This window comes from Oxyura jamaicensis, chromosome 4 (genome assembly GCF_011077185.1).
Source record: "Oxyura jamaicensis isolate SHBP4307 breed ruddy duck chromosome 4, BPBGC_Ojam_1.0, whole genome shotgun sequence".
NCBI lineage: Eukaryota > Metazoa > Chordata > Aves > Anseriformes > Anatidae > Oxyura > Oxyura jamaicensis.
In genome coordinates this window covers 94,975,613-94,988,983 of record NC_048896.1, presented here as the reverse complement: position 1 = coordinate 94,988,983, position 13,371 = coordinate 94,975,613, and the positions used below count along the sequence as shown (strand labels likewise).

General features: G+C 53.2%; 1 protein-coding gene across 13 annotated transcripts in view; it reads right to left on the bottom strand.

The window, feature by feature from the left end:
- Window positions 1–13,371, bottom strand: part of EXOC6B (exocyst complex component 6B) — a 274,926-nt gene that overhangs the window by 84,498 nt on the left and 177,057 nt on the right. For 7 of the 13 annotated variants that reach the window (XM_035324205.1, XM_035324197.1, XM_035324203.1 and 4 more), the window contains one exon: window positions 9,555–9,584. The exons of 4 other annotated variants lie outside the window; for them this stretch is intronic. In XM_035324205.1, coding sequence (XP_035180096.1) covers window positions 9,555–9,584 — 30 coding nt within the window. Of the gene's footprint in view, window positions 1–6,775; window positions 6,803–6,860; window positions 6,952–9,554; window positions 9,585–13,371 lie in introns of those variants that run through there. 2 more of the 13 variants (XM_035324210.1, XM_035324208.1) reach the window with 2 other exon arrangements.

Here is a 13,371-nt window from a genome sequence, read left to right as displayed (position 1 = left end):
TCTGAAATGCAAGATGCGATTTGGAGAGGAAGCCAGAGGAGGAAGGGTGCAACCAGAACCTGAAGCACGTCTTCAGGCAGCACTGCTGGGCCGGGCGGGTGCCGGAGCCCTGGCACAGGCTGCCCAGAGCAGAGAAGGGGAAAAAACACCTTGAAGGTCATTTACGAACAAAACCAAAGAGCTTTGAATCACAAGAAGTAATTCCGGAAAACCTCCGTAGCATCAGCTGCTCGCTCGAGACCTTTGCAAACCTCACCAAAGTTGAACTGGGATTGCATGGGGGAGAACGGGGTTGGGGGTGAAAGTCTGCAGAGCTCAGCGGCCAAGACACCCCAACGTCTGCCCACCCGCCCCACCGATCTTAAACACGGTCCAGTGGCCAGCAAAATGAAGCATTTCTCCTGAGCACACAAGGAACCACCAGGGGGTTGTTTCTCGAGGAGAATCACTCTGTTTTTCCACCTAGGATCCCCTCTGTCCATTGCCTCCGGTGCAATTTGTAGTTGGGGTTTCCACAACACCTCTGAAGGTGACGCTGTCCTCCCTGTCCCCCTCCAGGGCTTGCTCCAGGCACACGGGTGTCAGACCCAAGGAGGCCACTTGTGGCCATGCCAATGAACGAAGCAGCGGAGCCAAACCTCTTGGTGCCCTCCCGCAGAGCTAAGCCAAGCGGCGCCTACGGGAGCACGCTGGCATGGGCAACTCTCCTCGGACCCCACCGAGCCCTGCGGAGTCAGTCACGCTGCAGGAAATCAGCCATGAAATCATCTCATTTCAGCTGCATTTCATCCTCGGGCAGCAGCTTCAACCTTTCGGGTTCCCAGGAGGCAGAGCAGCCACGGTGGGGAAGGTCAGCGCGGAGCCGGCACCGCTCACGGTAGCGCGCTTGTTTGAAAACAGCAAATATGTTAACAATTAGGGAAGGGCAAAGCTGAAAGGCTGCCTTGTTAATTAAGGAACTCGCTATCAAAGGACTCATTAAAAGCTACTGAAACGGAATGGTTGTTAAAATAAATACCCATTAATCTTAGCGTGCAATCAGGGACGGGCTGCCGCTACCTACCTCGCTGCGGGGCGCGGGGGGCTCCCCGGCACGCACCTACCGCTGCCGGCAGAGCCGCGGCCGCCGCGCGAGCCAGCATCAGCCCCCGGCCCCCAGGAGACCCGAGGGGCCCCGGCCCAGCGCCCGCAGCACCTCTGCCCTCGCCGAGCGAGGACCTGCCGGTGCCTCTCGTTTTTCCCTCGTCCGAAGCTTTGCGCAACGTGGCCGTCGGAACGCGCACAAAAGTCCGATTGTAGCACTGAGAGAGCTTCCACCAACCCGCCAGCGAATTAATGCAACATTTCCATGAAAAACAAAGCCTGACAGGTTTCAAATGGTCTCAGAGTTTCCTATTATTTATTTTTTATTAAGAGCAGAATTTCTTTTTAAGCCGCACCAAGCATCGAGACTGGTTTGATTAACTGCACTGAGACATGCTTCACACACGCTTCAGACAATAGAAAATTGGGGGGGGGAAATGAAATCCTCAACATTAAGCATCGGCTTGGTTAGAAACACAACTCATCCCAGTAATCTTAACACTGAATTTGTCGTCTTTTCCAATCCATAAGGCAATGCTGGCAGGGTATTTCACAGAAGTGGTAAGTGATGCTGTTGCAATGAGCAAGCGTTCAGCACCATCAAACCTCTAAGAAACGACAACAGAGAGGTGAAGTCCCCTTTCCTGGTTATTGAATGACTCTCTTGTCATTGTTCTTGTGTTCTCCCTGCTTTTACCTTTTTGTTGGTTCAGTTTGAACAGTTGCCACCAGGCAGCTCCTCACCACGGTAAACACACGGGCAGCTGGGGGGACAGAATCGCCGCGAGCTGGGTTTTCCTTCTGGAGGGGGAAATCGAGTTACCTCGATGAGCTCGGACATTTGTTGGGTACCTGATGGAGGGATCAGCTGGTACGGGACAAAGCTCGGACCAGCACAAACCCTGAGCCTGCCAACCCTTGAGAACAAGGCCAGCAGGCACCTTCTGGGCAGGAATGGATGGAGACCTCAGACACTGCAAGCCCTCCAGAGGCAGAAGCGATCCCCTCGTGTCCCAGCACCTCCCCGACACCTCTGCACTGCCCTTTCTGCCAGCAGCTTCAGGGCCCCAGATCTCACAAAGCTGTGGCAAAATCAGTAAATCAGCTCTGCTGACACCGAGAGGAGAGCTCCCTGGCTCGCCTTTGCCACCCTGATCCACCAAGTTCTTAACAGCTCCTGGATTCGTTGTTGTTGTTTTCTAAAGCAAAAATCGTTTGGCAGTCACGGAAGATGGCAAAAAAATCCCACCCCCCTATCCAGATAAGTTACCACTTCACCTAAAGTCAAAACAAATGTACATTGAGCTCTTCCACAGTTCTAAGAATTCTCCTGAAAAACGAAGTGAAAACCGTGCTATTTCCTGTACAGAAATCCCTTTTCAATTCTGACCGAATATTTATTGTCGTTTTTTTTGTTGCTGTAGGTCTGCACCCAGTGCCTTGCAAATAAACCTGACCGTGCCCAGGACGAAGAGGGCCGGGAGCATCTGGTGGTGCCGAGGGGAGAGACAAGGGCTGAAGGAACACGGCCCAGAGCAGAGCTCACACCTCCGGACCTCCAGGATGGCACCGTGGGGACCTGGCCACAGGGGGAAGAGAGGCGGTGGGGCTTTGAAAGTGATGTCCCTTTTGCCCTGACCTGGGGGCACAGAGGATTTTGAGCGAAACAGGGAAGAAACTTCAGTCCTGGTACTGGAAAGAGGGAAGATGCCGACCTGGAGAACTGCAGGTTCTTGAGACCCGCACCTAAACCTAACCCAGATTAAGGCACAAGAAGGGAAGAGGCTCAGAACCGTGGTCTCGGATTCCTCCTCAGCAATATTCAGGGTTTCCTCCTTCCCCCACACTGAGGACGTGTACTTCATGCACCACAGGGCGACTCCTGCAGTTGGAAGCCCAAGGCCAACCCGTGCAGGAGCTTACTCGCTCACGCCGTTCAGCAGCTTGCGTTCACAACCCCTCTGCCCGGACGATATTCACAAAAATCCGTCCCTGAGAGGATCAGCTTCAAACTAGGTATCGGGAGAGCCTCCCGTTTCGTACAAAGGCCCGGCACCAGTTGTGAACGGAGGAGCTCAGCTCCGCAGAATTCAACCCCAGGAGCTACACACCGAGGCCCGCGTGTTGACCGTGGCCTTGGCTAAAGGCGACTGGCACCAAGCTGCAGCCTCTCCGGGTTTGGAACTGGCCAAGGAAAAGCAAAAAAACAAGGAAAAGCAAAAAAAAAAAAACAAAAAAAAAAAAAAAAACACCAAGGAAACCCAAGCACCAGGAGCAGGTGGTGGCAAGCAGCTCTTGGGGCCAGGGCTCCGAGTATCGAGCAACGCCTGCCGGGGAAGGGGATGCTCCTGGGTCTGTCCCCATCAGGCCCTTCATGTTACCTGGGGAGATAAACCCAGAGGTTTTCTGCTGCCCAAACTTGCGAAAGGAGAAGAGAAGAAGAAAGAAATCTGCCCACGTGCTTGTCTGAAGAGGGCATTTTGGGTTCAAAGCACAACCGGGCCCTTGGTGCCAACAAGGTCCCGTACAGAGCCCCCGGGTCCATCCCGCTGCTCGTGGGGCCAGACATCGGTGCTGCGCCGCTGGGGGCAGCACAAGGAAGGCCTCCTCCTCCCCGGGGTCTGCCAGGGCCAAACTGCCATGGGGAAGGATGGCTCCTGCTTTAGGAGAGGTCCTCGCCCCGCACAGGGCAGGCTGTCCTCCAGGGAGACCTAAAAAATCAGCGGGGGGCCATTGGCAGAAGTAAACATTTACCACTTCTGCTCTATTTTGAGCATTCAAGGGAAAACGTGCTGTCAGACAGGGCAGCGAGACGGACGCACGGCGAATCCGAGCTCCCGACAGAAGCTCATGGGCAACCGGGCAAATAAAAAGGGAAGAGAATGGGGCTGGGGGAGACCCGAGGCTCCCACACAGAGCAGCACGTCGGGTGGCGACGGTCATATATATATCTTTTTCTGTTTTTTTTCCCTTCTTTAACCAATCCGGGATGGAGGCGAGGGCACGCACAGGGACATCGGATCTTTCCCCCCCCCCCCGCACTCCAGCTGCGCTGTCAGAGTCAACGAGCGCCGTCCATTTATTTTTTTATTTTGTTTCAAACGGGAAAATAAATAAATAGGAGGAAGGGCAGCGGGCGGGGAAGGGAAGTACCTGGGGCCGCAGCTGTTGCGGTGACCGCAGGGCAGAGTCTTTGAAGCGCTGCGGAGGCACGGAGCAGGCAGAGGCCCTTCCCCGGGCAGCTCGGCAGCGTGCGGCACAGCCGGGGAGCTGCTAGGTGTGTGTACGCAGAAAATAAACAGAAATAGGGGATTCCGAGACCCAGGTCTTTTTTTTTCTTACAAATGCACGGCAAGGTATTTTTAATTAACTTTTTTTTTTTTTTAGAAGTCTGTAGAATGGGAACTGTTGTGCACGGAGCCTGGCTCACCAGAAATGAGCGGCGCTGTCAGAGCACCCAGCTCTGGTCTCCTGAGACGGTTCCGAGAGCTGTACAGGGACCTTCCCCCTGCTGCAATTCTGCGTCAGGCACATGACGGCATCGAGCTTCGAGAAAAGCTACTAATTATGTGCTCTGAACTCCTCAGCCTACTTGGTTTACCCGTAGGTGCTCTCAAATATCTGCGTACGGATCTGCTCCCAGCTCTCCCAGTGGGCTGGGGGCTCGGCAGCGCCCCGTGGCAACAAGCTCCCGCTCCAAAGCTGCTGCCTCCTGCTTTTCGTGACCCTCTTTTTTAAACAACGTCAGATTAGCAAGTCACATTTCCCCCCTCGACCTGCTGTCTGAACACTCGGTCACGCTACGTGCTGCGCTGCAAATGCCCGCCCGGCCGTGCTGTGATGAGGAACGGCATCACGAGGCGGGGAGGTGTAGAGCTAGCAAAACTCCAGCAAAACCCAAAACGTATGGACAGAGCACATCACGACAGCTAAACTCACTTCTTTCCCCAAAGGTATCTCCATGCCATGGCAGGAGGGAGCCCCGTACAGAACCGGGGCTTTCGGCTTGCCACGGCGCCAGCTCAGCAACCTCCCCGAAAACTCATTAATTTTAGGGGCTTCCTGGGGCTCCCCAGAGGAAGGCTCCTTCACCTCTGCAAAAGGACACTGAGATCCCACGAGGTGCCAAGGAAAAACATGAAGCCCTAACGACGGAGGCACCTCCGCGGCTGAATTAAACCCATAAATAACCTGTGTTTAATGAGTCTCTTTATATGCACGCGAGAAGTAGCCGTAATTTTTCTCGGTCCTCTTTGCGCCATGCAGCCCTCCGAGCGCTCGGCGAGGCTCTCCTGGCCCCCATGTCCACGGGGTGAGACTTTGAGTTACTTGACACAAACCAGAGCCGTGGCCCGACAATTATCAGAGAGCAAAACTGGAACGAACGAGAAAAAATAAATGACATATTTCATCCTCCTCTTTTGTGGCTTTTATTTTCTTTTGTATTCGCTTTGGGAATAACATTCTTTCCATTGGGAAGAGTCTGATTTTCCATTAAATACAAAGCAGCTGCCATTTTGGAAACAAAAAGTTGATTAAATACAGATTTTGCATTTTCTCCCTAACGTACGAAGAGCTAGAACCACGCTTACTGCTGCGGATTTATCAGGGCAAAGCATCTGCCAATTACGGCAGCGGGAAGACTTAAAAAGAGAGAGTGCTCTTGCTTCATCTTCGCAAGATACTCCTAGCGGCTGCGTTATAAATAAAAGGTGAAAGATCTCGAGGCCTGGAGAACAGCAGGCTGCGCTGCTCCTCGCCGCAGAGCCCGCGGACGCCCCGGCACGAGGGGTGTCTCCGCTCCGAGGGCTGCAGCCCTGCGAGGCTGGGCAGATCCCCGCTGGCCGCGATGCCCAGCGGAGGGGTCGGCGTGTTTTCCGTGACGTACGGCTGTCTGCTGGAAGGGGAACTCGTACATGACTTAAGCCCCAGATGTTGAGCAGACTGGAAAAAAGGATGAGCTCAAAACAAAAATAAAATAAAATAAAACCACTCCACTTCCAACCCGATTTGGTAGATTTTTGTTTCCAGGCTTGGCGATCGGAGCCGATGACTGAGGCGCAGTGACCGACCCAAGAAGCGCATGAAACTTCGTCTGGTTTTGCATTTTTCCAGGAGCTAAACCTGACACGAAATTTCCATTTCCAATATTTACGTGTTCGAGTTGAGAAACACAGAGAAGAAAACGAAGACTGCAAGAATTACTGCTAGCTTGCGGCTGGCTTGGGGTTTTTTATTAGCACATCAGGTTCTCCTTATTTATTGCCATTCATGAGACGCGATGAAGAAAGGCCACAGCGACCATGAGAAACCCAGAAGGTTCTGTGTTTTTCAACGCTTTGCTTCCTTCCTTGTGCCATACCCAACCCGGGCCGCAGGATGCACGGAGAATTCCTCCCCGCGTACCGCTGCCACTGGCCCAGCCCGCTCCAGCGCTCAGCCATGCCCGGCTCCAAATATTCCGCACAAATTCCTGAGAATTCTCCGGGCCACCTCAGGCCAGGGGGTTCCGGAGGAGATGGGGCTCCTCCAAGGCAGGTTGCTGCCGAGGTGAGGCCAGGCAGGATAGCTGGGGGCTTCTGCAGCAGATGGGCGTACATCAGCATTCCTTTGCACGTTCGCTGCTGAAGAGGAGTCTTGCAAGATTTCAGGTTGCCGGTGCATGAAACCAGAGGAAAGCGTGTAATTGCAAAGTCAATTGTTTCACTTAAATTGGAGCCTAAAGGGCAAAAAACATACTTTAACTTCTGCTGGGGCTGCTGGAAGGTCTGCGCTGGGCTCCGGTGCAGGAAGCAGCAGGCGTGCTCGAATTCCTCACGCCGAGGATGGATTTTCGTCTGCCAAATTCCCCGTGCCACACATCTCAATCTTCGTGTGTGTATGAGCACGCAGAAGTAAGCATAAAATAGCTTTATAAACCTAAGTTTGTAAAATAGAATCAAAGCCAAACATGCCGAGGTGACTACACAAAGGGAAGCAATTCCTAGGTAAGCGTGCACACCCCGGTTTAAAGGATTTATGGGACTGGGCATTTTAGCTTCAATTAATTTTCAAAGTGCTGAAAGCATACAAGAAACCATGTAATTACAAGATAACTCGGCTTACCCGGATTCTAGCTAACTAGCGCTCCTGGGTTAATCAGAGGTCAGCCTCCTCCCCAGCCAACAAAGCTAAATCCACCTTATTTGAACGCTTTGCTCCTTGCTTTAAAGCTACCCTCAGTTCTTGTTTGGAGCCCTTCATTTCTGCAAGCAGTTGGGATTTCAGACACTGGACAAGAGTGGGCAGGCAGCACAGGACCACGCAGCCATGCAGCGCCGCTCCAGCCACGACCTCGTCTTCTCCCGAGCAGGGCACGCTCATTTTAAGGGCATTTTGCCCAACCTTTAGGGCAAACTCATCCGAGGAAGCCCTCGAGAGGGTAGGGTTATCTCTGGAGAGCAGAGGAAGCGCACAGAGGATTTCGGACACTGCTCTCGGCCCCATCCATGCCTGTGTCCCAGGCAACTCACTTTTTTTTTTAGTTTTATTTTGCTTTTTGTCTGTATCTGCTACACCGAGAAGCTTCTCGGCTCAGCCACAACTGCTTCCCAGCGGACATTTCAAACGCTGCTACAATTGCTTCTTTGTGCTGCTACCTCGTGCGAGCAGATCTTTATTTTTAAATCTCTGCTAGACAGACGGATCGGTGATTTATTTCCACCAATTAATCCAAACTACCAGGAGAACAAAAAATTAGAGGGGTTAAAAGGAAAATTAGAATCTGTTGCAGTTAAAACCAAAACCAACCAAGAGCAGGCCAGCAAAGTCCCACCACATAAAGGGATTACTCCGTTCCTGACCCTTTCCAGGGGACCTCCAGGTATTACTTTTCATTGATTTACCTTAATGAAACTAATGCACCCCTCTCCATGGGAAGCTGACTCCATAGCTGTCTAGGCCCTGGATTCAATTAAAGAAATAAATACATCTGGCTTCTAAATCGTTGGAAGTCTTGGGAAGCCAGAGGCAACGCTACTTTTGCATCCGTCCCTCTTGCCGTACACCCCGAGGCCACCAGGATGGCCCAAGCACAAGGTGACACTCGGCATCGCCCCTGGAAACTGGTGGCCGTGGGGGGGTGAGGTCCCGGAATCACTGGGAATCACAGCATGGTAGAATTGGTATCACAGAATCGGAAAGGACCTCAAGAGGTCGTTGGGTCCGAGCCCCCTGCCAAAGCAGGGCACCAGGACACCGCCAGCGAGCGCGACGCATCCCTGCCCGGCGAGATGGGAACCGAGCCACAGCTTTGGTGGAATCTGGCCTCGGCTTGCTTTCAGCAGCCTCCTTCTTTCCAGAAACTGGTGCTGATTTGAGACCTTGATGCTGACTCAGAACCCCCCCAGGTGCCCGCAGCCTGCAAGGACTCGAGGCTTGGCCATGCTCAGTTTCCAGGAAAAGGGGCGCACGCCCCAACCACGCCGCGACACGCCGACACCGCCGCGGCAGCCTGGCAGGCAGCTTTGAGCAAAGAGCAGGGCTTAGAGGCGCAGAAGCAGAAGCTCGGAGCTCCACCACAGCACAGCCTGGGTCTCACAGCACACAACCGCATCGAGCCGCTTCGTGTCGACGAGCACGGGGCGCTCGTTGGCACGTGCCTTGGCTTGCGGACACGGGAACAGGCACAACACGGCAGCTCGAGAGCACTTTGCCATCTAACCCGCGGAAAAAAAACGCCTTAGCTTTCCTCCCGCACACGACCCAAGCAGAAACGACAACAATCAGAGGCGTTCGTTGAACCAGAAGGCAGGTCCTAAAGGTCTGCTCCGCTGTCTTTTGTGCTAATTGCCCTCATCCAAATCGGGCGAGAGCGACATGAAGAGCCCGCGCTGCTCTCCGGAAAAATAATATTCGAATGGTACCGCCGGAGGGAAGGCTTAGCAGTCCCAGCGCCGGGTCGGAGCACTTAGACCGGGAGGGAAATCCCCACGGGGGCAACAGAGCCTGTCAGCTCGAAAGGGAGATACGTGCTGAACAGAACCCAGGGCGCACGGGGGGGGGTTTACAAAGGTCTTTTCTCTTTCAAGTAGAGGTTGCAAATCCCATCGTGCTTTCCCTAAGAGCAGGCATTGCCCCTAATTCCTCGCACATTTAGGGATGCATGGGGGATAAAAGGAGGTAGTTAAATGCGACGTGGTCTAAAAGCAACGGTTTATCAGTGCTGCTGCAATGGCACACTTGTGTGCGAGCTGTCTGCAAGGCCACCCACTATCCCGGCCTCCTATTTATTCCAGCGATTTATCTCAGAAACTGAAAGAAAACCCACGCCTGCGTCGGCAGCAGAGGAAGGGACAAACTTCCACCCAAGGTTAATATTTTCCTTTCCTCCCTTTCGAGAGCCACGACCTCTTCTGGTTCAACTCACCCTCTCACGCTGGAGGTGCGAGCAGAGCAGCCGGCACGCGCCCGACACGGAGCCGTGTACTCACCGACATTGTAGAGTGGACATCTACATCCCCCTACAGAGGACAACACAGGGAGTTTAAGTCAAGTGCAGAAGAGAGCAAAGCAACAGCGAGCGAGGCAGCGAGGTACGCATCCATCGGGCACCCACAACCCCTCACCGCTCCGAGCCAGGCACGAGCTACGGGGGGGATGAATCCCGAAGTGCCACGAGTGCCACTTTTGTTGCTGGCCCTGATATTAACGGTGCTGGGCAGCCTGGGGCAAGGCGCCAGCCCCGTGCCTCAGCTTTCCCACCTGTAAAATGGGCACGAGGGATGCCCACGGGCAGGCGCCCGACCCCAGCGAGAGGTAGCAGACGCCCGCAGAACTCGCTCAGCTCCTCCAAGGGCAAGGGGATGTTGCCTAAGCACAGGCTGGATTCGAGCAGACCTAAAGAACGCGTCTTTGGTGCTCGTACCATGTTTTCCTGACAGTTATTTTCCACTCGGTGAAATAAATGACCCTCCCTCCCCGTGTGGTCAAGGCTGTGGCTGGTACGGAGCTGAGGCTTGCGGTGCATTTTACCTCCGTGCACGTCTTGCCCTTTCACATATTACGCAGGATTTGGCTTTTCAAAGAAAAACATAGGTAACTGTTCTCTTTAAAAAGAAAATAAACACTTCTAAAGCTCTTTCCACCAATGCAAAATCTGCTGGGGCCAGCGTATTTATTTGCAACTGGGAAGGGATGCCAATATGGTGAATAAGGCAAAATGTTCCAGGCAGAGCGTCCGCAGCGTTTGCGCAGTTCCAGCTGAAATCTGTGCCTGCCATCTGGCAAAAATAAGCACAAAGGGGGGAAAAAAAAGGCAAAAAAAAAAAAAGAAAACCCTCCGCAGAGAGTTCCCGCTGAACTGCTCGGGACGGCGGAGGTTGGAGTTTGTTCGATCGCTGAAAGATTGCTTCCCCTTCCCGGGTCACCGTCACCTCTTGACCTGCCCTGATTACCTTCCAAAGGAGGTTATCGAGATACAAGACTAACAGAGGATTAAAGGAAACCTAAAATAAAAACAAAACACACCCCTTCCCCCCTGCCCCGCTCCCCTCCCCCAGGAAAACATCCTTGCTTTGTTAACCTGACAGTTCGCTGTAGGTGTTGACACAACCCTCCATCTTTGAAAAGCTTAATGTCAACAAATCAGTGTGTTTGGAGTAGCCCTGTCAATGCGATTTACATTAACTTGTCTAACAAGAAATAAAAACAACAATCAGCCATCGGAGACAAAAGGCTTTTGCAGTCATTCTTTTAAAAAGTCTGATGCCGAAAATGTTCATTTTTGAGGCCGCGGCCCTCTGAAACACCGGCAAACCATTTTTTTGTTAATGCTAAAAAAAAAAAGGGGGGGGGGGGAAGAAAAAAGATATTTTCTTTTTAAAGGAGGCCTGAGCATCCCATATTAATAAGCAGAGCAGCGGCGGCCGTAAGCAACTCTCGCTGGTTAACACAGGAAGAGGGCAGCCTGGAAGCCAAATGTGAATTCTGCTTTTATTTCCAGCAGCATGTTATTTGCTTTGAGACGTTTTGGGCACTTAGCGGAGCATTTTCGAATTGTGGCTCTAAACCACCATGAAAAGCCCTTGCAGCAGCGGCGTGCGCCGAAGCCCCGTTAACTTCACCATGAACTTTTCACCCCCTTCCCCGGGCTCGCCGTCCCAAAGCGAAGCTGTAAAAAAAGCCAAGAGGTTCTGGGGACGTCCAGGAGAAGGCGTTTTCTGCTGGTTTTAGGAACGACAACCGCCCCACAGCACGGGGGAGCAGAAGGAGCTGCTGCAAACGCTTCTTCCCCGCTTGCTCTAAGGGAAAAATCAGGAATTGCAAGTCCTGCCTGGACGCTCAGGGAAGAGGGGACGCCCTGTGCCACTCCTCGAGCCAGGACTAGCTTTAGCCAGGGGTATCCATCCCTCCCCGCAATAAATACAGGAAGGATTCGGTCCTGTATCCCCCAAAGGGACACACAGCCGGAGCTTTTTGCTCGCTCAGCATCTCACCTCCCCTCCTCTCCTCTCTCCAAGTCTCTCCGAAACGCTGCCCGGGGACAGCCGGACCCTCCAAGGCCGTTTGCTGGGCCCCGCTGCGCGCTCCGAGCCTTGACCCCAGGGAGGTTTCCTGCCCACGAGCAGCCCCGGCCAACACAATGGGATTACTCACACGTCAAGTTAAGCAACCGCCCGCATTTTTGCAGGATCAGGGCTTTCGGCTCTGTTCTATTACAGGACAGAGCTTTTTGTTGCTGTAATTTCAGCACGGGAACCGCCGACATGCCCGGGCCGAGTTTCTTTGATCAGCAGGTGAAGGTTTCTTTTCGGGGTAATTACTGTCGTGACAAAGGGCCGCTGAGTAGCTCGCCTCCTGCCACTTAGTCATCTCCTCAGCCTGCTGCTCTCGTTCTCCCAAAAACCTGCCGCAAGGTCGCACGCGAGCAGAGAGCTCTTCAGTTTGGCTAATGGCAGAAATTCGGAGCACGAAGGCACCCGGCAGCCGGCTCGGGAAGCCGGGGGCACTTCCAAAGCAGCAGAAGCCAAGAGCTCCACTCCCCAAGGACAGACAGAGCGGTCCCTTCCCTCTCCCTGCAAGCTACCCCCGTGTGGAAATCCTCTATTTTATGGCTGGAACAGGCTGCAAACTCCTCAAACAGGACAGCAGCTCCCTTAGGTCTTAACATCGCGGTGCATTTGGGGCTGGATGTAGGTCAGCAGTACAGAGAAGGCCCTACCTTGCCACTGGCAATCCCACATGGACAATTCATCCTTTCTGGAGATGCTTCCTTTGCCTCTCCAAGCCCTCTCGCTCCTTCCTTCCCCAGAGGAAGCACATCCCGTACACTCGGTGCTTTCACAAACATCGCCTTCATTTTTCTGCTCTTTTAGACAGACGGGGGCTTTCCCACGCCTCATCCCCTACAAATCACTTCGAAATGTACTCAGATTTTAAAGTGTTTCTAAATAAGTTGCTGGGAAAAGGCCCTTGAGCCTCATGAGAAGGGATCACCAAGGGAGCTGGGTACCTTGCCGCCAGCCTTTGGTTCTTCCTGACTCCCCCTCGCTCGCTGCTGCCTGCAGGGTAGGCAGGGACCTGCCAGCAAAGTGCAAGGGATTCATCCCCGTAATGCTCCTCTCGAGGCAGGAGCTCCAAGATACCAAAAATCCCAGACCTTTCAGCAGTTCAACCCTGATCTGCAGCTTCACAAATTAGACCTCAGCCTCTGATTGAGCTGCCTGCCCTGTCTGAGGGCCGGTGGCAGGCTCGGTGCCGTGCGATGCTCCGAGGACGCTGCAATCATTTCTGAGACCTTCAGTACTAATTTGCCATATAAATATCCCTCACACACTTACTTCTGGGAGCGGGTACAAGTTGCTGCCTGCGGCAGGGCTGTTTGACTGCCTCCAGTAATGCCGTCACTTGCTTGTGTAAGTAATCCAAAAAGTGGCTACACTGGGAAAGCCGCTTTCATTTCTCTTTTGGTGGCCCGTTTCCACCAGCTGCCGTGCTGGAGAAGGCCAAAGACATGAACTATGTGGAAGAGTCTGCAAGGTACTGCTGAAATTTTGGGGCCACGACACCTCCTGGAGTGCTCTGGAGTGCTTAAACATCCCTTCCAGTGGAGCAGTCACCAAGACACAAACCAGCAGGATGAAGTTAAGAAGTGTCCTTGTGTATTATCAGCCTTCTCTTCCCGTTTCTAGCCATGCCAAGAAAAAGGTGCCCACGCTGTGTGCGGGTATCCTATAATCCTGGGCACCCAGTAACAACAAATACATGACAGTCCGGTGAAGAAGAAAGATGTGAAATTGCTTTTAGGAC